The 27,138-nt window shown below is 37.9% G+C and overlaps 1 protein-coding gene across 1 annotated transcript in view; it reads left to right on the forward strand.

Annotated features, from left to right (window-relative positions):
- TBX20 (T-box 20) overlaps nt 1–27,138 on the forward strand; it is a 66,259-nt gene that overhangs the window by 8,577 nt on the left and 30,544 nt on the right. The window contains exons 4-6 of the mRNA XM_006832138.1: nt 1,850–1,958; nt 6,971–7,129; nt 20,582–20,658. Coding sequence (XP_006832201.1) covers nt 1,850–1,958; nt 6,971–7,129; nt 20,582–20,658 — 345 coding nt within the window. The remainder of the gene's footprint in view (nt 1–1,849; nt 1,959–6,970; nt 7,130–20,581; nt 20,659–27,138) is intronic.

The following is a 27,138-nucleotide window of genomic DNA, read 5'->3' on the forward strand; positions in this document are numbered from 1 at the left end:
CTCACTTATCCTAGGTCAACTTATTTATATTGATATTAGATAAAAATGCTTAGTTCATTGTAGGATAGAAATAGTCTAGATATAAGTTAAGCAACTGCTTTTTTTGTGGTTGTTATCATTAATGAAACAGTTTGCTATATTTTCTATGTATAGGGAAGGATAAGGAATTTGAAAGGGGATCATTTTTTGTTTTGATGGTAGAAATTCCTTGGAGTTCTTGTACTTAGAAGTATTTTTATTTCATATTAAACTTCATCAGTCAGCTGGTGCCGATGAAGAGAAATAATGCTTGACAATATCTTTGGATTATGAAAATGGGCAAGATATGTTTGATCTGGACTCATGTTTCATGGACTAATGTTTCATATGAGATATTTTCTTTTAAGTAATTAATCTTTCTACTAGTGTAACTACATATGGTTAATATAATACTTGTTGTTGTTGTTAAGTGCCATCGAGTCAATCCGATCTATAGAGATGCTGTATAAGGTTTCCAAGGAACAGCTGGTGAGCTTGAACCATCGACCTTGCAGTTCAAACCGACTTTGCAGTCCAGCACATTAACCCACACCACCACACCAGGACTTCAATATAATATTTTTAAAGGAAATATTTTATCAGTTTCTAAGACTTGAAATATTTTTAAACCTTTTGAGGTAGTTGGAATGTGCTGCTGGTCAACAAAACAACTAAATCTATAAAGTTGTAATCTTGGAGGGATGATACCTGCAAAGCTATTAGGGTTTTGTTATCAAAGAATACTTTTTGTTTGAGTCATTCATGATCCTCCTAAAACAATCAGACCTACAAACCTTTTAAAGTTCTAAGGGTCTGTTAAGAATTTTTAGTGTGGTCAGCCTTATTTGCGTTTTGCTTCTGGTGGGCTTTGTGAATTTCAGCATGTATGTCCAACTCTTGTGTAATCTCTGTGTGAACACTTAATGAGATGATGATGAAAATAGATGTGCTTAAGGTACCAGGGCTTTCTGCTCCCGTAAAGATTCACAACCTTGGAAACCCTGTACAAGTCGCTCTGAGTCAGAACCGACACCATGGCACACCACCACCAACACCACCACCACCACCAACGTACACAGCGGAGCAACAAGCTCTGAACTCTGATCTGTAGACTATAAAAAGTTCCTAGGTCAAGATATTAAAATTACTCTGGTATTTATAAAGAACACAAACTTTCCACAGTCACCTTTGTGTTTTTTGATTATCTAATAAAATTGTGTTCTCTTTTAAATTCTTTTTGTCTATGTTGCTTGTTAGCAGTGCAAATTAGTCTATAACTAATGACCTTTTGTATTTGACTAAAATGTGCAATTGCTGACAAAATGACAGACAAAACCAAATCCACTGCCACCAAGTCAGTTCTGACTCACATCAACCCTATGTAGGGTTTCTGAGACTGTAAGTCTTTTACAGGAATACACAGCCTCATCTTGCTCCCACAGAGCAGCTGGTAGATTTGAACTACCAACTTTGCACTTAGCAGTCCAAAGCGGATCCCACAGAGTCACCATAGCTCCTTAGTAGCAGTCAGCTACTAGAGACATGGGGGGAAATTTTTTTTTTAATGAAAAATGACTTGCTTATCAGATAATAGAAAATTGATATTTTAATCATTTATTTGTTTATAGATCATTGGTCCACAAAGAAACTCCTTGAAATGCTTTAGAGTTGTTTTAGCTTTGCTGTATTAGTAAATTTGAAATATGTATGGCAAATAAAATTGACCACTTATATGAGGTTTATGTGTCCCTCTAGAACCAGAACATTTTATATTTACAAAGAACAGATATTTTACAAATGTCTCAATAAAATTCTCTAACGATTTCCTTAGGCTGTATGTGCACCCAGATTCTCCTTTTACGGGGGAGCAGCTACTTAAGCAGATGGTGTCTTTTGAAAAAGTAAAACTCACCAACAATGAATTGGACCAACATGGCCATGTAAGTATCATATCCTGGACTATGCAAGTTCCCATTGGGTAGTGGACAGGGTCCCCCATGGTTTCTTTCCTCCTTCCCCTCTCCATCTCTGTCTCTTTGTCATTCTGTGAGAATGTTCATGAGTTTCTTAGGGGCATCTTGAGTGTTGTCAGGATTTGCAGGGAGGCTTTGTACTGTTCCTCTGAAAAAATGTCCTGAACCTTCACTACCATGGATTTCCTCAGACTTCTGAACGACTTTACCATCTACACCAATTAAAAGAGAGTTTGCGTTTTGGAGATTACTACAGCCTGCTCTTGGGTAAAACATTTAATCACTGTCAGCAGTGTATCAAATAACACATGGGCTAAGACCTCCTATGAGGCTTTCCCACTGTGTCTTCTATAGAATACAGTCATGTGAAACGCAGTTGGTTGAAAGAAACTTATGTCCAAAAAAATTGGGAAAGTTCATTATGCACATATAGTCCCTTTGCGGAAATACTCATGAATTTAAAACATTAGGAAGTCCTATAATTCAAAACAAGACAAAACAATTTGATTTTGTGTCAATAAAGAGTTCATCAAGGTTTGGAAAACAGAAATTAGAAGCATGAACTTTTGCTAACAGTTATTGGAATCCAAAGCCAATGACACAGGATCTTGCACATTTGATAAGATTCTTAATTAAAGTATTGTGTGTGATGTTATCACATGGAAATTTGCATCAAACTTGTTTTAGATCTAGCTTCTAGACAAATTTTCTTATTTCTTATTTTTTTATAATCTCTATAACATAAAATGTTCCATCTTAGCCCTTTCAAGTGTACAATTCATTGACAGTAGTTTTGTTCACAATGTTGTACAATTATTCCCACTGTTTCTATGCAAAATGTTTTCATTGTGCATGCTTCTTGGTTTTTTGTTTTTTAAGTTTTTATTGTGAATTGAGTGAAAGTTTACATGGGAGAACATTGGTTTTACTCTCATTGTTTCATTGCAATGATTACAATCTCCTCTGTGCATCATCATTCAACAGTGTTTGCTTCCATTCCCTCTGGGTTTTTGTTTTGTTTTGTTTTGTTTTGTTTTGTTTTGTTTGGAGGGATGTACACAAAACCACTCAGGAATATACAAGAATTTAAACAACTAAAGGGCACATTCTGCAAGCCTGCTTCCTGGCCGCCAGCACTTAGTCCCTCTCTTTTCATGAGTGAAGAGTCCTCAGCTGCTCCCTCTCTCTATGTCCTCATCTCTGGTGTCGTTACTTCTCTGGATAGGGTCCCACAACTGCTTGTGCTCTTCTCCCTTGGTGGTCCTAGTGTCCTCTGTTTCTGAACTGTAAGATTAACTACTCCCCCATTTTAGTTACAAAAACTTCTACCTTTACAGTTGTAACAGTCGCAATTAGTTATGATAACGATTACTCACTATTGAATCATAAGAATCTTATCCCCATCTTTTTTCACCAGACCCGTCCAGACAGCATGCTTCTTTTTTTGATGAGGGGAATACTGTTTCTTTTTTTGCCTCCACTAGTGGTTATGAATCGGGCTGCGAACCGCAAGGTCAGCAGTTCGAAACTACCAGCTGTTCCACGGGAGAAAGATGAGGCTTTCTGCTCCCGTAAAGATTTACACCCTCGGAAACCCTGTACAGGGTCGCTATGGGTCGGAACCAACTCCATGGCACACAACAACGACAACAACCAGAATTGCCAGAAAGTGCATGGCTATTTTCTAGTTGCTTCTCTTGGCTTAGATATTCTGATATAATTCTCCTCTCTCGCACTCCTTGTATTCTGACGCTTGTCACTTAATGTTTTCATTTTTATTGGATCTATGCAACTTAGAGGAGTCCTGGTGTGACGCTGTGGGTAAATGCGCCAGACTGCAAAGCTGTTTGAACTGTAACGTTGGCAGTTCAAGCATACCAGTCACTTCTCGGAAACCCTATACAAGGTCACTATGAGTTGGAACTGACTCGATGGCACTTAACAACAACAACAACATGCAACTTAGAAAAAGTGTCTCAAAACCATTCTCAAGAAAGATGGTAATAAGTAGGTAATACATCTGAGAGTTCTAGATATGATTTCAAATGGTTGAATAATTGAAGCTGGAACCAAATAAATCACGTCAGGCCTGACCACCATCCATTCTCACAGGGGACCTTGTTTATCAGGGTAGTCACGTTACTCACAACTCTTCTGGTAGAACTTTTGTGGTTTTAGAAGTAAGTTAGTAGGTATCTGCTATTTTATGTATTGGAAAAGACAATCATTCTCTCGAGGATTTTGGCATGATTTTTATTTATTTCAAAAGGTATTTCCATTGACAGATTTTTTTTTTCAGGTTAAAATTTATGAAGTATCAGAGTGGTGTTTTAGGCCAGTGATTATTCTTAATGTTTTTCATATTAAAATTTCTTGAATTCTAGTGAATTTTTTGAAGGAAGAAAAGGAATTCTTGTATAATTCTAGCATCATCTATTTGTGAAAAATTTAAAGGAATCAGTAGGGTCATTCTAGAAAGATTTGAGTTTATTTTGAACTCACCTATCCAGAATTGAAATGTTTTTCTTTTAGAATCAGTTTCAGGGGTGGGAATAGTACTCAATTGGATTTCAGGAGCATGGGTACAGTCTGATGGTGCCAAGACTAGATTTTAGCAAATTGTTTAGTCTTTGTTTCCTGTCTGTTTTTTGCTGAAAACTTTTATGATTGAATATATTCCTTTGTCACCAGAATTAGTGTGTTTGGAAAAGTACCTGGAAAGAGTTTTAAATTCTCTGCTTTTTTGTCTGTTTATTTTAATCAGTCCTGGAGCAGTACATTGTAAAGATGCAGTTTTAGTTTTGTAGCAGGCACGTTTCTTATTTCAGAAATGAATTTCTTAAATGAAGCAGAACCCACATTTCTTTGTTCCTTCGCCCTGTGAGGACTCGAGCAGAGTCAGGAGACTAGATAACATCTGAGACTGAGTCTCCCTGTAGCTCTGCCAATGACCATTTTCTAAGGAAATTTATCTTGAGGGTTGTTGAAGGGATAGGGTTTATTTAAAGTCTCACTCCCTATTTTGGTGTGTGTGTGTGTGAAAAAGAGAGATTTGAAAAGTCTTATCTTCTCAGTAAACTATATAAAAAGTATTGAAGTTTTTTTCTTAAATCAATCTTAAGAGGTAAATGTTTGCTTTTGTCACTTCAAGTTTATAACTGAGTGTACATTTCTTATGCTCCTTGGAATAATAACATTATCAAATTATCTTTTAAAGTTTATTGCAATCACTTGAAGTGCTCATCTTCATTATTTCAGGCATTCCTGTGTTAGAGTTCACTAAAAGGTAGCTTCTGTAAAATGCAATTCCAGTGAATGCCCTGGAACCTTAAATTGGCTTCTATCTTAGTGCAGAGAGACACTAATAATATTTCAGTTACTCCACAGTGACCAGTCTTAACTCAATAGGCAGAAACACAAAACCCACACAACCAACGTGTGGTGAGAAAGCAAAGGAGAGAACAGTTACTTTCTTAGAGGCAACAGCAAACATTCAATAGAATCATTCCTGCCACAGGTGTTTATTAAACATGCCTCCCTATGGAAACACTCTCTGCTAGGTTCTTTGAGTGAACACCATAAAATGTGAACCTCATTATTCTAGAAAAGATGTATGTAGCTGTCTGGGTGGCAGAATGAAAATGTGGAAAGGCCTTTACTTGAAAATGAATTTTGATGCTTGGATTTCATAATGGCAAATAATCGTATTTCCTTTCAATGATATATGAAAAATACTACTCTCAAGTTGCCTTGTTGTGGTGCTGTAGGATAAGCACTCAACTGCCAGATCAGTTTGAACCACAAGGTCAGCAGGTTCAAACTCAACCAGCCACTCCTCGGAAGCCCTATATGGGGTCGCTATGAGTCAGAACCAACTCAACAGCACTTAACAACAACAACAAAAGCATCTGCCTTGTTAAGCAGGATATGTTTATTTTTGATTTCTAAATACTTAAAAAGTTTTATTAGCAACAGAATTGAAGATGACCATGACTGTTAATCAGGTTGAGCTTTATAACTAGAGTTACGAATGAATGGCCACTAATGAATCAGTCATAAATAATGATCATCATCATTTTAACAATGAAGTTCACATTTTCTGAGTGTTTATTATTTGCTGGAGTCCCTGAGTAATGCAAATGTTAAATTGCTAACCAAAAGGTTGGCAGTTCAAACCCACCCAGAGGGGCTTTGGAAGAAAGTCCTGACAATCTGTTTCCAAAAGGTCACATCCACTGAACATCCTGTGAAGCCAGTTCTGCTCTGTGGCACCTGGGTCACTATTAATCACAAACACCTTGGCCGCGATTGTTTCTTGGCTTGTTTGGGTTTTAACTGTTGCTATCTGGTGTGGGGCTGTGGGCTAATGCATCAGACTTCAAAGTCACTTTGAAATGCAAGGTTGGTGGTTCAAGGTCACCAGCTGCTCCTTGGAAACCCTATACAGGGTTGCTATGGGTCGGAATCGACTCGATGGCACTTAACAACAACAACAATGTGCTTAACAAATGTTACAGCCCTGCCAGGGCAAATAACCATTCTAAGTGAGGTTATTCTTTATCCCCCATAAGCAAAAACCTGCCTCCTAGAATATGTAACTCAAGTTAGAAAATTTAGATATTCATCTTTTGGTCTAACTAACTAAACAATTTTTTTTTTTTTTAATTTTTCAAAGAGTTGATTAAACAAATATTTTAAACATATCCTCTGGAGGAGATTATTTTTTCCCTTCCACCATGTTGAAAATGATGGTTGAACCAAGCTGTATTATTTGTAGTTGTTTTGATAAATTGCATCTCATATCCATGACTCTATAGTATCTTGTGAAAATAACCAGCTGTAGGAAGAGAAAAAGTAGATTGTCATCTTATAATTGAATTTGAAATTAGATTTGTGGTTCTTTCTTAGTCTCATTTTTGGCTTGTTTAGTAGTGACATGTAAGCGTTTCAAATCCACTACTTCCCATTTTTTGTTGTAGATCATTCTGAACTCTATGCATAAGTACCAGCCTCGGGTACATATCATTAAGAAGAAAGACCACACTGCTTCTTTGCTCAATCTGAAGTCTGAAGAATTTAGAACATTCATCTTTCCAGAGACAGTTTTCACAGCAGTCACTGCCTACCAGAATCAACTGGTGAGTATACAATAAAAATATAGGAGGTCCTTACACTTCCTTGAAGAGAAGGGATAACCCAATACTCAAAATGGAAGTTGGGAGAGAGCTATTCAGTAGCAGCTCTAGGACTTCTAAGAGTGTGTGGAGTGAACATAGCTCAAGATGGAAGGCTCTACGTTTTTGGGCAAAGCAGGCAGCTGTACTTGTAGTTTAGTTTAATCTGTATTAGATTTCCATAGAATCTTTACATGCCTAACTGGATAGTTCATTGTGCACTCCTTCACATCACCCCACCCTGACCCAGTCTGCCTTCTTCAATCTCAATTTCTTTTCCTTCTCCTGGTAGAGCCTTGTAACATACACAACTATATACTCTTAGCTTTGCAGTTTCATGAAATTTAGAAAATCAGTTTTCCTGCTAAATTAAATGCACATATATTCTTGTCAACTACCCAGACTTTATGTAACTCATACATCCGTAATGATGGGTGACATAATTCTAGTAAAATAATTGTAAACACCCCTAAGGGTAATAAACCGCTGTACTTTTAATTAACACCAAGGTCTCAAATTTATAATAGTGAGTTACTTTTTTCCCTATATATGTATATCATCATTTAAAATGTATGCATTTCTTCATCCACAAAATTAAGTCCAACTCACTCAAAGATCTAAAAGTGCCAAGTGCTGCTAGAGACTTACCCATACATTTTCTTTTGATCAACAAACCTGTTGAACCACTGGAGGGCGTATAGAAATAAACAAGATACGTTGAGTTATTGAAACCAACAATGCCATTTAATTTATTTGAAGAAACATGGAATGTGAATATCATGGACTCAGAAAAGATTCCTAAAACATTCATTTTATACTAATCAGATTTATACCTTTTATGCTGTAAATATCAGACAAGGATTCAAGAAACCCTGTTGATATTTGGGGATGAAATGTAATCTTGTCATGTGAAAACTTCATTGTTTTTATCAGAATTCTTTGTAGCTCTGGTGTTACCAAGAATGGTTAAATTGGTTTTTGTTTTTTTTGTGTGTGAAAATTACATAGAGCAAAATTAGAGGATGCTTCTAAGTACAATCCCCTAGATTCAATCAATAGGTGATAGAGCAATCTTGACTAAATGTTGACAGGGCCTCTCAGGTTATGGTACACTAGAATAGGAGGTTGACTTGTGCATCCTAAGAGTGGTTAATGTGTGGATACTCATGTGTGCAATGCAGCGTTTGAAGTGCATTGCCTTATTTAACGTATAATGATATTATGATTATATAGATTTTATAGTGGGAAAAATTGAGGCGGACAGTTACATAACTTATCTATGATGGCCTGGCTGCTTCCATCATAGATATGAACCTAAGCAGTTAGAGTTAAGAGTCTGTGTTATTGACCACTGAACTACAATTATGGCTGCCTGCTGTGCCCAAGAAAGTAGAGCATTACATCCTCTCAGCTTTTGACTCTGCTGTCCTCTGCAACATTCTTCACAGAGGAGTTCAACTCTTTATACTCATTTACTATTCAGGAACTGCTGCTGCTTACCTTCTGTGTTCACACTACACAACAGTGAGCATAACAGAATAGTAATCATTCTAAGCTAGATGCCAGGTTTGCAGTTCATATTCAGGAGTCGCTCCTTGGAAACCCTATGTTGTTGTTGTTAAGTGCCGTTGAGCAGCTCAGTATAGGGTTTCCAAGAAGAGGCTGGTGAGTTTGAACCGTGGACCTTGTGGTTCAAAACAACCTTGCTTTATCCCACAGCACCACATCTAGACTCCTGGAAACCCTATACAGGGTCCCTATGAGATGGACTCCTGGTGTGACACTATAGGATCAGCACTGGCTACTAGGTCAGCAGTTCAAACCCATCAGCTAGCTGCTCCTTAGAAACCCTATACAAGGTTGCTATGAGTTAGAATCGACTCAGTAGCAGCAAGAAAGGGATAATGTCACCTAATAAATTTCCAGGATGGATCAACAACGTCTTGTAAATATTTTTTCCTCTTCTGAGCTAGAATCCAATTAAACTTCATAGTTTGGATTTACTGCTTTTAAGTTTTAAAAATTCTTTGGTGTTTTTCTCAGTATCTTGGGTAATTCTGACACTTATCATCTGAAGGAGACCCAAAGAACCTTCATCTCTAGATGAAGAGTTTCCGAGTGGTTCAGTCACACACCTGTTTTTGTAGCTGGTAACAGAACCATCATTAAGTTGGATCTTCTGGTTCATACTTTCTCCTTTTTAGTGGCATCACCATAGATAGAAAGGCCAAAAAAAAAAAAAAAAAAAATGCCACTGACAATTTTAAGAGGTTTGAAACAGATTTGAAAATGTTACTAAATTGGAATAGACAGTTGTTGTTGGGCCATTGAATCAGTTCAACTCATATCAACCCTGTGTACTGCCTGGTCCTGCCTCACCCTCACCATTGTCATGTTTGAGCCCATTGTTGCTGCCACTGTGACAATCCATCTCATTGGAGTCTTCCTCTTTTTCATGGATCCTCCACTGTATCATCAAGCATGATGTCCTTCTCCAAGGACTGGTCCCTCCAGAAAATATGCCGAAAGTATAAGAGACAAAGTCTCACCATCCTTGATTCTAGAGTGTTCTGGCTGTACTTTGTCCAAGATAGATTTTCTTATACTATGGACGGTCCATGATTCTTTCAATATTCTTCACAGGTACCGTAATTCAAATGCATAGATTCTTCTATGGTCTTCCTTATTCGTTCTTCAACTTTCACATGTATATGAAGCAGTTGAAAACACCAGTGACTTGAGTCAGGAGAACCTTAATCCTCAAACTGATAGCTTTGCTCTTCTTGAACACTTTATAGAAGATTTTTACAGTACATTTGCCTAATTCAATACGTTGTTTGATTTCTTGACTGTTACTTCCATAAATATTGATTGTGGATCCAAGCAAAATTAAATCTTTGACAACTTCAGTCTTTTCTCTGTTTATTATAATGCCATTTATTGATCCAGTTGTGAGGATTTTTGTTTTGGTTTTACATTGGAGTGCAATCCATACTGAATTTTGTAGACTTTGATTTTTATTAGTAAGTCTGTCGAGTCCTCTTCCTTTCCAGCAAGCAAGGTTGTGCCATCTGTATATTGCAGGCTGAATCTTCCTCCGATCCAGATGCCATAGGTTTTTGTTTTTTTTCCCCATATTATCCAGTTTCTTGGATTATTTGATCATCATACAGATTGAATAAGTATGGTGAAATGATACAACCCTGGTGCACACCTTCCTAGTTTTAAACCACTCAGTATCCCTTTGTTCTGTTTGAATGACTGTCTCTTGGTCTATATACAGGTTCCTCATAAACACAATTAAGTGTTCTGGAATACCCATTCTTTTCAATATTTTCCATAATTTGTTAAGATATTAATAAGCAGACATTCTAATATAAATTGCTTCTCTTAAAAATGTTTATCTCTGATTGAGAATGTAAATGGGCTCAGAATCCATCCACCAGTGCCTAACTACCTTTTGCTGCATCATTAAGTATAAAGACTAATATGGTTAATATGCCATTTTATTGCTTAATTACCCATAATGGGAGTGACTAAATTCAAAATTACTTAACTGCTTCAATAGATTCTTCTGTGTCTGAGTTTATTTCTATATGTTGTTGTTTCTGTGTGCTGTTGAGTCAGTTTCAACTCATAACCCTGTATAGAGTTTCCAAGAAGCAACTGGTGAGTTTGAACCACCAACCTTGTGGTTAGCAGTCCAGTACTTATCCATCAGCACCACACTAAGACTTCTTATTTCTAAATACACACTTTTAAAACTATCTCAGTATCCCCTCCACATTCAGTTAATAACCAAATATTTGATTTGATATTCCAATAGATCAATTTTGCAAATACTTTATAAACCTTACAAGAGCAATCAAAATTGATATAGCAGATTTTCAGTAAGCACATAAAGAATAAGTCAGTTTAGGAGTTAGGATTTTATTATTTTTATACCCTTTATGAGAGTCCTGGTATGGTGCTCTAGGATAAGCACTGAACTGCTAACCACAAGATCAGTGGTTCAAACCCACCAACTGTTCTTTGGAAACCCTATACAGGGTTACTATGAGTCAGAACTGACTTGAAGGCACTTAACAGCAACAATAATACCTTTTATTACTGAGCCCCCTGGCGTGACACTAGAATAAATGCTGGACTTGTAACCACAATGTCGGCAGTTCAAACCCACCAGTCGCTCTTAAAAACCCCATACAAGGTTGCTAAGTGCCAGAACCAACTCGAGGGCACACAACATACCCTTAATAAGGAGCCCTGGTGGCAGAGTGTGTAAGGACTCAACTGCTATTAGTTCAAACCAATAAGCCACTTTGTGAGAGAAAGATGTGGCAATCTGCTTCCATAAAGTTTTACAGCCTTGGAAACTCTGGAGCAGTTCCGTTCTGTCCTGAGTTGAAATTCACTAGAGGGTAGTTGGATACTTTTGATGAGTCAGAATCAAACTGGGCAGTAACAGGTGTTTTAAATTTTGTTTTGCTAACTTTTCTTTTTCCTAAAGAGCGCTTTTGGCTGCTAACTAATTTGAACCCATCAGCTGCTCTCTAGGAGGAAGAGCTGGTCATTTCCTCCTGTAAGGAAGAAAGCCTATGAGATTATAGCCTTGGAAAGTCTATCATACATAGTTGCTATGAGTTGAAATTGAGTCGAGAGTGTACAACAATAACTTAAATATTTCTAAAGCTATCCCCTGCTCCTTGTAGAGTGTAGCTATGACCCTGCAGGATAAACCCATCAGGCTCTCCTTGGAAACCCTATACAGGCTTGCAAAGAGTCAGGACCAACTCCACAGCACTTAAGGACAAACAACTCTTTCTAGAGCTCCCTACATCTACACCTTATTCATCACTACACTGTGTTTGTACACTGTTATTTTTATATCTAGCATAAAACAAATATATAATAAATAAGCAAAGTAAATATGCAGTAAATATAAGCATTTGAATTTTCTTCATGCCCACAGTACAAAGAGGGAAGGGAAAGGAGAGGAGGAAAATCTAAGGGTTCTCATTTTGAACCCCTTTCAGATCACTTAAACTTTGTGTAGGGTTGTTATTTTTATGTCTGTTAAAAGCTGTATCCAAGTTCCCAATAGCAGTTTTGAAGAAAGCTTCTGATTTATGGATGCTGGGATTTATATTTATGAGCAATGAAAATGAGGACCTTTTTTGCTGTTTTTCTCTTCTTTTTGCAAGGGAATGATTGCTTCTCTTTATATTATTAGATAAAAGCTAAGTACATTACACTTTCAACAAACTATTTCATAATTTAAGATTTAAAGGTCATGTATTGTTTTTGAGCAGGGAAACCATTGCTGGAAAGTTGAAGTATAGGTCAGTTTTCATTTTTAAATGCCTTTGGACAGCGCTTTGCCTGATAATTGGAGAAATGGTCTCTGAGGGCCAATTTTGCCTTGTGGCTGGGAATCCAAGTGAGATTCTCAGTCCAGTGTTATCACGGTGAGTGATAGACACTGGAAAAGGTCGCCTTGCTCTTTGGCACAACTGGCAACACCAAAGCATGCCCGCCAGTTATACATACATTTATCCAGAGAAAATAGCAATGTTGAAAGAGTGAAATATCTGGCTAAGAGATACATTATGTATGTATCATATTATTAAGATGATTAATGGGGGGAAAGAGTCCTGGTGCTGTAGGATAAGTACTGGACTGCTAGTCACAAGATGGGTGGTTCAAATCCCCCAGCAGCAACTTGCAAACCCTATACAGGATTGCTATGAGTTGGAACAGACTTAATGGCACTTAGCAACAACCATGAAAAAAGAAAAAAAAAAAAGTGTATTTTGACTTGAGCTTATCAGTGATTTAGATATGTGTAGAACTCTGGCTGCTGACTGAAACATTGGTCATTTGAACCCAGAAGCTGTCAAGGACTTCATTCTTCTTGGATCAACTATCAACACTCATGGAAGCAGCAGTCAAGAAATCAAAGGACGTATTGCATTAGGCAAATCTGCTGCACAAGACCTTTCTAAAGTGTTGAAGAGCAAAGAGGTCAGCTTGAGGACTAAGGTGCACCTGACCCAAGCCATTGTATTTTCAGTAACCTCATATGCATGTGAAAGCTGGACAGTAAATAAGGAAGACTGCCCTTAGAACCAACAGATCTGTGTTGGAAGAAGTGCAGCCAGAGTGTTTCTTGGAGGCCAAGATGGCCAAACTTCAACTCTCATACTTCGAACATATTGTTAGGAGGGACCAGTCGCTGGAGAAGGATATCATGTTTGGTAAGGTGGAGGGTCATAGAAAAAGAGGCAGACCTCCAACGAGACATATTGGCCAAGTGGCAGCATCGATGGACTCAAGAGTGGCAACAGTAGTGAAGTTGGCTCAGGATCCGGCAGTGTTTCCTTCTGCTGTGCATAAGGTAACTATGAGTCAGTACTAACTCAATGGCACCTAACAACAACAACAACAACAACAGTTGCTCCATTGGAGAAAGATCTGACTATCTGTTCCCATAAAGACTGCAGCCTAGAAAACTCTGTGGGGCAGTTCTACTCTTAATACATAGGATCACTATGAGTCAACATGGACTCAATGGCACTTAACAACACCAGTTACACATTAACTTACAGGATTTCATTGACACATGTTGCTCTTCCCTGTTAAAGCTTTTTCACAAGAAGGTGAAACATGTTATTGCTTTTTACATTCAGTTTTTAGTTACAAAGAGGCCATACCTTTGGTTTTACATGTGTTCTTCTTCATCTGATGTTTAGTAGTTGATTATTTTTGATACTTCTTTTAGTATTACTTTTAGAGCTTCAGGCATCCTATGGAGGGAATAATGAAACAAATGATCAGCTGAAATCACTGTGTAGAATGCTCGTTCTTTCATCGGTTCTCAATTGTGCATATTTTTTTCAGTTATACTGATTTCATAAAGGGGTGTAAAACTTATTCTCAGAAATGGTTTTTTTCTGTATTGTTACTGGTTCCTTTTTTTGCATCAACAGTACTTAATTTGTTTGGACAATACTTCCAGATAAACAGATACACTCCATATGCAATTACCAGTACATTTTTATACAGTTCATATTTCAGTATATATCAATGCTATCTTATTGACACCCTATTTATGTATGGCGTTCTGGCATAGTGCCACCATAGGATAAGCACTAGACTTCAAGATTGGTTTGAACCTCAAGGTCTGCAGTTCAAACTCATCAGCCGCACCTTGGAAACCCTGTATAGGGTCTTGGAAAAAAGGTTGCCTTGCCCTTTGGCACAACTGAGTGGGAACTGTCTCCATGGTACTTAACAACAGCAACAATTTATGTACATTTACATCTTTCTAAAGTCAACAAGTTTTATACAGTAATTTACAAGGTGAATGTAGTTAATAAACTTCAGCTAATTATTGAATTTTTTTAAATTAATTACAATCGATATAACAAACACAGATGAAACAATGTTAATAGATTTTGGTACCTGCTTAAAGAAAACATATGTAAGGAAATCATTGAAAATCTTCCATGTTTTCATGAGACTTGTCCAGGAAATGGACAGATTTTGAATACAGAAAACCCTGAAATGAAAGTATCTGCATTTTGTCTGACTTCATCACTTTATATCACTCCATCCACTCGTTACTGGCAGTAACAGCCTTCCCTCTGTAAATGGTTTTGATATAGGTAGCCATTTAAGACAACTTTTCCAAGTACTCTGAGAAGAATTGGACAGTCACTGACTTTGGGTTTCAGAGTACTAATGCTTCATTGCATTGGTATTTGCTCTCTATGAAGAATGATTGCTACTGGTTCTTACTGAAATATCTGCAGTAAACCTATGACTGATCTTTTAAAAACACAGTGATCTAGAATGTTAAAATTTTGTTGTATAAAAATTCTCTTTATCTTAAACAATAAAATAAAATGTTCTGTGTAAATTCAAGAAGAGTTTCAGTTAGTTAACTGTTAAAAAGGTCTAATCCTATTTCTGACCATTTGTTCTTGAGTTATAGCTTAACCAGTGTTTCTGGGGTGTTCACTGTGGGCACCCAATATACTTAAGAGTTTAGCGCTGTTAGTTGGCAGTATGGGATCACTAAGAAGTCTGACCCACAGTTTCTGTGCTGCTAATGAATATTTCTAAAATCTGCTCAGAATTTCAGTGTTAGTCCAAAGCCCTTATACAATTTGGGGGAGTTCTGGTGTACTCCTGTGGGATAAAGCACTGGACCACAAGTTCAGTTTGAACCACAGGGTTAGTGGTTCAAACCCACCAGCTGCTTCTCGGAAACTATATACAGGATCACTATGAGTCGGAACCCACTTGACGGCCCTTAATGACAACAAAGCCCTATAGAGCACAGTTATACTCTGACACATGTGGGGTCACAATGAGTTGGAATAGACTTAACCACAACTCATTTGCTTTTTTGTTTTGGTTTATGAGTCACTTTGCTTAATTCCAATGGAAAGAACTGTTTTTTGGAAATCAGAAGGGGAAAAAAAAAATCCCACAAATGCTGAATGGATTTATTGTTGCTAAAATTGCATTGTTGTTGTTGTTTAGTGCTGTTGAACTGGTTCCGACTCATAGCAACCCTGTATAGGGTTTCCAAGGTCCAGTTGGTGGATTTGAACTGAGTTCAAATTGGCCTTGCGGTTCAACGCTGATCCTACAGCACCACATCCAGGATGGTGACTGACTTTTTTGAAAGTAGATCGCCAGGCATTTCTTCTGAGGTATCTCTAGGTAGAATGGAACATTTTGGTTAGTAGTCAGGTATGTTACCATTTCTGTAGTGGTAGTGGTGGTAGTGGTGTGCTATAGAGTCGGTTCCAAATTATAGCAACCCTGTGTAGAGTTTCCGAGGCTGTAAATCTGAAAGTCTCCTCTTTCTCCTATGGCAGGTACGATACCACTCATAGTTTTGAACTGCTGACCTTGAGGTTAGCAGCCCGTAACCACTGTGATACCAGAGCTAGAGAAAGCAAATTCCTGGTTGTTGTTTTGAGATATTTTTCTTATTCATGAATTATAATTAAATCCTTGGTGCAACCAATTGGTGAATTTGAAGATTCGAAAGCACCTTGTATTATTCTTGTAGGTTTTCTGTAACTTGAAACTATAACAAAATGAAAAGAAAAACAGACTACAAAGATTAGGAATCAATCATTCTAATAATGAAAGAAAATTCCATAGAAATCTAAAACTCATGTTGAATACAATTCACTTTCTGAAAAGGAAAAAAATAAATTAACATTGCTGCTCCTGAAAAATTTGAAAAATAGACGAAAAAGATTAGAAATTGATAATTGCAATAATGAGAGAAAATTTCAAAGAAATCTGAAAACTTATGTTGAACACATTTCACTTCCGTGTCCTAAGTTAGTGGCAGTAACATTAGCTGTGGTGATACATTGGATCAGTAACACACATTGGAGAATTGTTTTCTCTATTGTAATAGAACACTGGAGGATTTAAGATAGCAAAACAATCATCACATTTCAGACAATTATCTTTACCTTTTTGGAGTCCTTCTTTAACTTTTATGATGAATAGATAATACTTTATTTCCTTCTTACTTGTAAAGACATGAAGTCTGACATATTTTAGAGGGATCGATTCAAAAGAACTTCTTCAAGACTTTTTTCATCAGATAAATGGTCTGCCTTTGTCTCTAGAACATGTTATCCATTGGCAAAGCCTTTCACTTTTCCATTTTATAAATGTGCTATGTAAGAAGGCTTACCTTTACTGTCCTCCTGCCGTTTCAGTATAAAATCATCTGGATTTGACTACATAACTCTTACTGATACTAACTCTTCTGTGGATGTGATACTACCCTCTTTGTTGTTGTTGTTGTTGTTGTTAAGTGCCGTTGAGTCAGTTCAGACTCATAGCGATTCTGTATAGGGTTTGCAAGGAGCAACTGGTGAGTTTGAACGTCAAACCTTGTGGTTCAAACTGACCTTGCAGTCTAGCGAATTAACTCAGAGTGCCACACCAGAACTCCCCACCTTCTTTGTTGTTGTTGTTGTTAAGTGCCCTCAGGTTGGTTCCAACCCACAGTGACTCTGTATAGTGTTTCTGAGGAGCAGCTGGTGAGCTTGAACCGCTGACCTAGCAGTCCAAATGGCTATGCAGTCTGGCACATTAACCCACAGTGCCACACCAGGACTCCACCCTCTTTTGTTGTTGTTGTTAAGTGCCATCGAGTCGGTTCCGACCCATAGCGACCCTGTACAGGGTTTCCGAGGGTGTAAATCTTTAGGGGCACATATATCCCTTCAAGTTTATAGTTAGCTATGCATCTCTCTGCCAGGTCCCTGGAGTTTTAAATTTCACTTAGTCAAAGACCATGTGTTACCTTTGTACCCTCCAACATCTAACGCAGTGTTGGATGAGTAATAAATTCTCAGCAAATATTTGTTGAATAAATTATTATATTGTCAGCATGTGTTCATGAGCTTTAAAGAGCCTTTTAGAAATACAGTATTTGGACAGAAAAATACTTTTCAATAGAAAAAAAATATAGTTCCTGTCTTTAAGGTTTATAATCTTAGAACATGGCTGATTACCTACCAGAGCTTCAGAATATGATTTCAAACAAATAAGTTATTTTCAGTCATCTTGAAAATTGACCTTCAAAACTGAATCTAGTCTGAATGAATGGCTAAAACCGAGTTTGTCCTTCAGATATTCGTGACTGATATGTGTAAGAGAAGGTTCTCTTTGAACTTTTGATGGTACCAGAAGCAGCCTTGATGACTTCTGTCTGTTTCTTTATCTGCATAATTAACATAGATGCTGGGATCTATTGAGAACAGATTTCCCAATGTGAAAAGGAACTTAGCTATTTTCTTTATTTACTCTAGAGTGAATGCTCATGGGCTAAAAACTAGTATTTCTGAGGCAGTGTCAAGTGCCCTTAAAATTAATATTATCAGGTCATTAATCTTCTAACTAGCCAGTGTTATTGATGGAGAAGCGCTGCTCAAGAGACTCTATTTTAGGTGAGGTAAATAATTGTGTTGTAACTTTGTTGTACATTGGTTAGTTCACTTATCAGGAGAACATGAAAAAAATCTCGTGCTTTTATTTTGTAATTCAAAAAGTAATTCTGGAGGTATTAATGGTTTAAAATGAACTATAGATACACCGATTGCTTGTTGGCAAAATAGTTTTTCAAGCTATCTAAGGAGCTCTGGTAGCATAGTGGTTACGAATCGGGCTGCAAACCGCAACGTCAGCAGTTTGAAACTACCAGCTGCTCCGCAGGAGAAAGATGAGGCTTTCTGCTCCTGTAAAGATTTACAGCCTTACAGCCTTGGAAACTCTGTACAGGGTCGCTATGGGTCGGAACCGACTCGACAGCACTTAACAACAACGACAACAATTTGATTATGGAGTCCTGGTGTGGTGCTGTGGGTTAATGAGCTGCACTGCAAGGTTGGTTTGAACCACAAGGTCAGTGGTTCAAGCTCACCAGCTGCTCCTTGGAAAATCCTATACAGGGTCACTATGTGTTGGAACTGACTCGACGGCACTCAACAATGAGAACAATCTGATTCTGTTTAATCCTTAATATGAAGTAAGAGTAAATTCCTCAATCTAAAACTTTTCCCCCTCAATTAAGAGTATTTTGTATGAGTTTCTCTCTAATTAATATGGGTTCTAATTTTGATACTTGTGTGTCTCTGTATCCTATACTATAAGTACAAACAACAAAGTTGGTTTGGTTCAAGATCCATGGATCATACTCACCAGACACTTCTAGGAAACTCTATACAGAGCCTGTTTGAGTCGGAACTGACTCAACGGCATTTAACAACAAACCAATTTTGATACTAATGAGCTATGACTCTCATGAAAGGTCTCTTTGGTTCTAATCAAGTTACTAACCAGCTATGTGTAGGTACTGACGCTGTTCTTCCTGCCCCAGTCCTGTCATCTATGGGAGGGAGTGTATGCTAAATGGTCTCTCAGGTTACTTCCAGCTCTAACACTCAGGGATTTTACATGTGAAGTATCCTTAATCATTGTTTTATTTCTTTCCTTCTCAGCCTTATGATTTTTTATTTGAAAGAGCAGTGCATAGGATTCAATGGATCCTTCTATGTTAATATTGTTGTGTTGTTGTTAAGTGCCATTGGATAGGTTGCGACTCATAGCAACCCTGTAGAGGGTTTCCCAGGAGCAGCCGCTGGGTTTGACCTGCCAACCTAGTGGTTCACAGTCAAGTGCTAATCCTATATGAATACCACAGCACTGGCATGTAATACTTCAGACTGTGATTCTTTCCATATTAGATTTTATTTTCATTTAAATGTAACAACAACAAACAAACAAACAAACAAAAAAAACAACACAGGAGAACCCCAAACCTACTGCCTTGAAGTTGATCCTGCCTCATGGCAACCCTGCAGATGATATTGTGTGTAAAGAAAATAGAATATGGACTAGTTTGATTCTAATTTATTTGATTAGAAACAAGAACAGGAATCAATTTATATTCTGAAAGCTTTGTAGCATCTATATCAATATAGTATTGGGTTTTAGGCTATTGGTCATTTTATCCTTTTATCTATTATGATATGTATATGTGTCCATAGTGTTAACAAAACATACTGTCAAATCAGAATGAAGCATTGTTTTGGTTTTGTTCCCCAATTGCCTACCAGTACCAGCATTTTAGGCATTTCTCCCATTTAGGCAGGAGTCCTTGGGTTGGTTACAGTCTCAACTACTTACTGAAAGGTTGGTGGTTCAAACCTACCTAGAGTTCTTCAGAAGATAGGCCTGTGTATCTACTTTTAAAACACCATAATTTCAAAAACCTTTAATCCACTGACTCACAGTGATCCTATTGGACAGAGTATAACTGCCCCATAGGTTTCCAAGGAGTCCTGGTGTGGCGCTGTGGGCTAATGAGTCAGACTGCAAAGTCATTTAAACTGCAAGGTCGGCAGTTCAAGCTCACAAGCCGCTCCTTGGAAACCCTATACAGGGTCGCTATGGGTCGGAACCAACTCGACGGCACTTACCAACAACAACAAGTCTGCGCACAGAGGGTTGCCATGAGTAGGAATGAACACAAGAGCACCCAGCCCAGCCCTAACCTCGCACGATGCTTTAAAGACTTTATACACAGCCACATTATTCATGCCCAGAGCGGCCCCGTTACTATTTCCCTACAGCCTGTGCATGAGGGTTATCCTCTCAAATACTTCCTTGTCTCTGGGGTCTTCCTTGACCATTCCCACCACACGGATCCCTCCTTCCTGTGAACTTCTCTAGTACTTTGGACCCTTCTCACGACCCTAAGAGACCTTCAGATATTTTGGGTGTGCTATGGAAAAACGAACAAACTCTTTATTCCTGATTTAACTCTTTTGACCTCAGAAATGATATAATTTTGTCACCCCTTCTTTGCAGATTACCAAGCTGAAAATAGATAGCAACCCTTTTGCCAAAGGATTCCGGGACTCCTCCAGACTCACTGACATTGAGAGGTAAAGAGAATTTTCTGTTTACTTTTTTGGTCCAGATAAGATAAAGCGGAGAGAAAGTTTGTGAGGACACTCAGCTCTTAAGGAACCATAACGTCACTGCATATATTCTCCAATTCTCTTCCTTCCGTCCCTTCCAGATATAAACCCTATAGATAGGCAACTACTTAAGTCCTGACAGCTATAGCTGCAAATGGATCTGTGTGTGCTCTTTTTCTGAGATGGTTTTGTAAAATGGTTTATTTGCTCAGGACATTTATTCAACTGTAAAACAACAACGAGAACAAAAAATAAAAAAACAGGTCTTTGTCGTTATCAAAGACTTAGCCTCTTGATGGTACGATGAAACATCCTCTCTGGAAGAGTAGTAATCTGCAGAAAAATGAAATCCTGGTAGCCTCTTGCCTTCTGACATGGAGGTGTTTGCTATTTTGAACTTCGTTTGCAATTTTGAAAAAAGGAAATGTGATTTGATTCAAAGTCACATGATTTGATCTATAGGGTTGTTGTTAGCTGCAGTTGAGTCAGCCCCCGCCTCATGGAGACCATATGCGTTACCGAGGAGAACTTCTCCATATGGTTACCTTTGCTGTAACCTAGAGGGAAGTAGTCCAACAGGCCTCATTTTCTGCAGAATCGCTGAATGGGTTTGAAACACCAGACTATAGGCTTTGTCTGTTTAATAGAAAAGATATCATGTCTTAGGACTTTTAAGAAGACAAGTGACATTCATGTGCCTACCACTTACCTTGCATTTGTTACTCATTGAAATGTTGCACACAGTGTGGGACCACCTGTATGATGACTGTTAAGTGCTGACTCATAGCGACCCTGTTTCCACCGAGTGGCTGATGAGTTTGAGGCGCCGACCTTGTGGTTGAAACTGCCTTTGCAGTTCGGTGCTTTATCCCACAGCACCACATCAGGTCTCCATCTATGTGATAAGTGATGACTATATTGAGACCCAGTTCCCCCCCCTCGCCCCCCCCAAATACTTTCAAACAGAAGGTTTTCAACCAAATTGACTGTATTTCTTTGTTTGTTTATTTGTTTTGACTGTATTTCTTAACCACAATATGTAGCTCTCTCTACTTTTATGTGTCTCGGGGTCTTCATTGACAGGTGAGGTGCCCTGGCTACCAGCTAGCTCCACACTTTTGTATGATTTCCCTACCAAGATTCTTCCACATCTTTACCACAACCTTAATATTTCTACCCAATCTGTCTTACAGACTCAAATTAAGGTATAAAATATTCATGCAACATTTGTCAGATTCTTTCCTAACCCAACTGGCAGGGTATAGGGTGGTGGTTGTGGCTTGGGGACAAATACACTGGCAGTGGGGACATAGAGAAGTCAGGAAGAGAGACTGAATGTTGGGTAAGGAGCTATATGGGGTTTGGATAGAAAAGGAAGATTGAAGGATGGAAATATTTGATAAATGGTTGACGGTGCTAGAGACCAGAAAAGAAATGTGAGGTTGTGGTTAAGAATCCAGTGCAAAATACAGCAAGAGGACAAGTATGTAAGTCTCCAATGGGTTGGAACAGAGGAGGACAAACAAGCTGTAAGGCAAAGTCAGCAAGAATTCTCAGCAGTGAATTTGTTTACAAAGCTTGTGTTCCTTTAGACAAGGCCTTTTTCATTTCCTGTGTCATATCAGACAGAGGTGGTGATCTGAACTGGCTTGATGCAGGTGGCATTATAGTAAGTGAACATTTTCTCAGTTTTAGTCATGTCAATTACAAATGAAGACATGGAGTCAGTGGGGCAATATTGATGTGTTTTTATTGTGCACATTGCATCTTGTTTTAGATCAGAGGATTGTTGTTAGTTGCTGCCCAGTTGGCTTGGATTCAGACAGAACAACATATTGCCCAGCCCTGTGCCATCTTCATGTGTTTGGGTTCATCTTCCAGAACTATCTCAAACAGCATTCATTTGTGATCCTGAATATTTTCATTGGCTGATTTCAGATGTAGATCTCTAGGTCTTTCTTCCTAGTCTATTTTACTCTGGAAGTTTGGCTGCAAAATTTTCACCATGGATTACTGTTGTTGGTATTTGAAATATCAGTGGCATAGTTTCTGGGTATACCAGCTACCAGGGTATGACCAAACAGACGGTAGGTATGACATATTAGGAGACAAAAGTCATGGATTAGAGTCCCAGCTCTCCCTTCTCTTGGATGAGTGGTCCCAGAGAAGTCACGTAACCTCTGAGTCTGTTTCTTCATCTAGAAAATGGAGATAAGAATCCTATTCATTTCAGGGGGTTATCAAGTGAATCCAGCAAGATATTTTTGAAAGCACTTTATAAACTTAAAAAAAAAGTAAAATAATTATAAGTTCCTCATCTTATTAGATGACCATTGGATTGATCAGTTTTTACCTCATCTAAGTCTACTTTTAAGTCCAAATAAGCTACTCCTGGGGTAAAAATAGCCCTCTGGTTGCCTTTGTGCTCATGAGATATGGTGCCATTCTGACTGCCCTTTGGAACGACAGATTTGATAATGCATGCAGCCACATTTTCCACTTATTGAATAAGCATCGTAATGTGGGGAGCACTTACATATATATGAAGTTAAGTAGCTTTCAATGGTCGGAGGGCCAAGAGCACACTCTTGTGTGACTAGCTGAAAGTTTGTATGAGGACTTAAGTAGTGTGAAATTGGTCAAGGTTTCGGTTTTCATTTCCAGGTATTTAAGTCTGAATTTTTCCTAAACAGCCTTTGGGGATGGAACAAATCAGATCAATTGATCTTTAGAGACCTAAAGAAATTAAATTAGTCTGGAGTCAGTTACTGCACTAAACCATCGAGTAATTGAATTGCTCCTTGTAACTGATTGAAAACAGTCCCTATCTATAACAATATGGAGAGCTTTTCTTCATAAGAGATCTGAGAGAAAAACACATCTTTTTATGACATGATGACAGAAATTGCACTTTTCTGACCTAATTGAATATGATGTTCTAAATATGTGACCTTAATGATTTCAAGTTTCCGGTTTCAGATTTACAACTTATATGTGGGACACCCAAGCAATAACAGAAAAATGCCTTTGTGATTAGATCTGTTTGCCTTATACCTCTAAACGACATTATCATTTTGTTTTTCCTAGTCTAATTTTACTAGGTTCCACTTAGATACTTCTTATATCTTTATTTCATGGATTGCTTCACTTTTCAGGGATAGCATCTCCCTCATTTGTAAAGGGAAACCCATCTCATTACCAAAAGTAGAAAGTATTTTCATTAGATGTTTTGCACATACGTCTATTGTAGATAGCCAAAAAGCAAACCAAAAGCCCAAAGTGATTGTTTTTAAAAAAGATAATCTAATTTATAGTTGTTTATGTCAGGGGCAGCATTATCTATTGGTTCCATATAATAAGTAAGCTACAGTCTGTCACTTGACATTAATTCTTTTTTTTTCCACTTTGTACAGTTTTACTAGGATGTGAAGATAAAGTTTCACTTTTAAGAGAGAAAAAGAAAGTAACTAGGAAGGCTTTAAAGTATTTTTTTTCTTTAAAATTAAGTTGATTTTTTAAAATTTTAAAAGAAATAGTTCCTGCTCACTGCAGAAAAATCAGAAAATATTGACAAGCAAGAAAAAGAGTATAAAAAATAATGAAACTGTATTCACTGAGAGACAACCACTAGTAAAATCTTGTTATGTATTCTTCTGGATACTTTCCTATGTATGTGTCAACATCTCCCTTTAAAGTTTAGCTTAACAAACATATTATTTTAAATATACTTTTTAATGGCTCCCTAGTTTGTGTTTCGTTCTGTTGTGCATAGGGTCACTGTAAGTCGGTACCGACTCAATGGCACCTAACAACAACAACAAGTTTCTCATTGAGGAGCCTGATTGTGCTGTGGGCTAGGCACTAGGCTGCTGACAGCAAGGCTGGTGGTTGAAATCCACCAACTGCTCCGAAGGAGAAAGATGAGCCGGCCAGCTCCTATGAAGATTTACAGTCTTGGAAACCCTATATTGAGTTGTTAGGAGTCGGAAATGACTTGATGACTGTGGATTTGGTTTTCGTTTTCATTATGTTTCATAGTTTATTTGCAAATCTTGTATGTTAGTTCTTTAAGGTTCCTGCTTTTTGCTATTTAGAAGTAATGCCAGCAGGAAAATCTTTGTAATTATATCTGTATGCATATTCTTAATTGGTTCCATAGAAATGAAAGCCTGGATCAAATGGTATCTGTGTTTTTACGTTTTTTCCATGCTGTCACATTACCCACAAAAGATTGTCAAATCATGTCCAAGACTGTGCATGCCCTTCTGGGTCCCCTAATCACGATGATTGGCAATTCTTCTTCTCTGTCAAATTGATAAGTGAAAATTTGCAACCGATTTTCTTTTGTCCTTTAGCCTGTTTTTGTCTTGAGCCGTTTTTACACCTAGTATCAAGGATGTTATTATTTTATTGTTCTTTTGTGTTGGGGCCATTTTGCTATTGGCAAAATTACCTTTTTATTTATTCTGTATCTTAGTTTCTTAGTACTTCTGTCACAAAAATACCACAAGTGGATGGCTTTGGAGAGCAGAAATTGATTTTTTCACTGTACAGGAAACTTGTTGTTATTGGTAAGTGCTGTCAAGTTGGTTCCAACTCATAGCGATCCTGTACAGGTTTTCTGAAGAGCAGATGGTAGGTTTGAACTGCTGACCTTGTGGTTTGCAGTTCAGTGTTGATCCTACAATGCCACACTAGGACTAGATCCCTGAATTCAGGGCACAGTTGGTGATTCAAATCCACGAGCTGCTCCTTGAAAATCCTATACAGGGTCACCATGCATCAGAACTGTGACTGTAAGGCACTTAACAACAACAGGATCATTAGGACTGTGCTATCTAGTATCGAAGCCACTGACCACAGGTGACTAGTGGAGATTTAAAATGTGGCTACTCCAAATTGTGATGTTCTCTAGTTACAGAAACCACTGAAATTCAAAGAGTTAATATGGAAATATCTTATTGGTCATTTAAAAATGTTGAAACAATATTTTGGATATATTAGGTTAAGTAACATATTATTAAAATGGATTTTATCTGTTTATTTTTATTTTTTAAATGTAGTTTCTGGTGGTGGTGGTGGTTGTGTGGCATCAAGTTGGTTTCAACTCATGGAGACCCTGCACAGGGTTTCCAAGGCGACCCTGTACAGGGTTTTCAAGGCTGTAAATCTTTAAGGGAGCAGAAAGCCTCATCTTTCTCCCGTTAAGTATAGTTTCTAGACTATTTAAAATTACATATGTAAATTGCATTATATTTCTATGAGACAGGACTTGGTAGAGGGGATTTTATTTGAGGAGTTGCTTTTGAAAATAGGATTTAAAATTAGAATTCTGCTTCATTTCATCTATAAAAAGCTATTGATTTCTATATGTTTTTGGCATCCTGACATTTTACTGGATTAAAAATGATAGTTCTAATAGTTTTTCCTTTTAGTCTCTTGCATTTTCTAGTTAGATAGCTATATCATTTACAAAAAGGATAATTGTATCTTTTCATTTCTTAATAATTATGCTTTTTAAATATCCTTTTCTTGTATTACACTGACTCAAATTTCTGGGACACTACTGAAAAATAATGATAGTTGGCATTTTTCTCTCATTCTTGACAACTAGGAATGTGTCTAGTGTTTTAGCATTATGTAGGTTATTTCTTGCCTACATTTGTTTTAGATGAATGCTCTTTATCATATTAAGTTATATCCTTCTCTGCTTACATTGGAGTCCTGGTGCAGTGCTATTGGATAAGCACATTGTCTATATTGACCCATCCTTGTCTTGTGGGAATAAATTCTGTCAGTATGTCATCTATTTTTCTCGTATAACCATGTCTCAGTGGGGTTAGGCTCCAAAAACCAAGTCAGTATGCAAGATAGGCATTATACAAAGAGGAGAAAGACATGGAGGTTGTCCTGGACTCAAACCTTTAGAATTGTTTTGCCCCCAGCATCTCTGTGTTCTAGACCTCAGGATCCTGCCATCCAAACTGGTGTTTGAACAGACCTGAGACTTAACACTAGATTAAAGTCACAATAGGTGACTCTGGGGCTTGGACAGCTGGTGGGACCAGGGGTCAAGACAATTAGTGCAGGCTGCTGCCTGTGTCCATACCTTCCACAGCTGCCACCTCGTCATCCCAGTCACCATCTCCTGCACCACAGGGTCAGGGCGAACACAAAGAATTGATCAAATTCTGCTGGTCTTAAAGGGCTTGGAATCCAAGGCCAAAACCTGGAGACTAAGAACTACTCAGAAAAGGGTCTCAGTAGCTGGAGCCATGGTGGAGGGAACCGACTCCTTCTGCAGCCCCCAGACCTTGAATTGCCTCCAATACCTTTTTCACTATAGGGCTTGATCCCTCCAAGGCATTTGAATAGCAGCACGTTCTCCAACCACCTGCACCTCCTGGGCCCTTTCTGCCACTCAGGAGCTCCCTCAGAAACCTT

The sequence above is a fragment of the Chrysochloris asiatica genome, unplaced genomic scaffold, assembly GCF_000296735.1.
Source record: "Chrysochloris asiatica unplaced genomic scaffold, ChrAsi1.0 scaffold00006, whole genome shotgun sequence".
Classification (NCBI taxonomy): Eukaryota; Metazoa; Chordata; class Mammalia; order Afrosoricida; family Chrysochloridae; genus Chrysochloris; species Chrysochloris asiatica.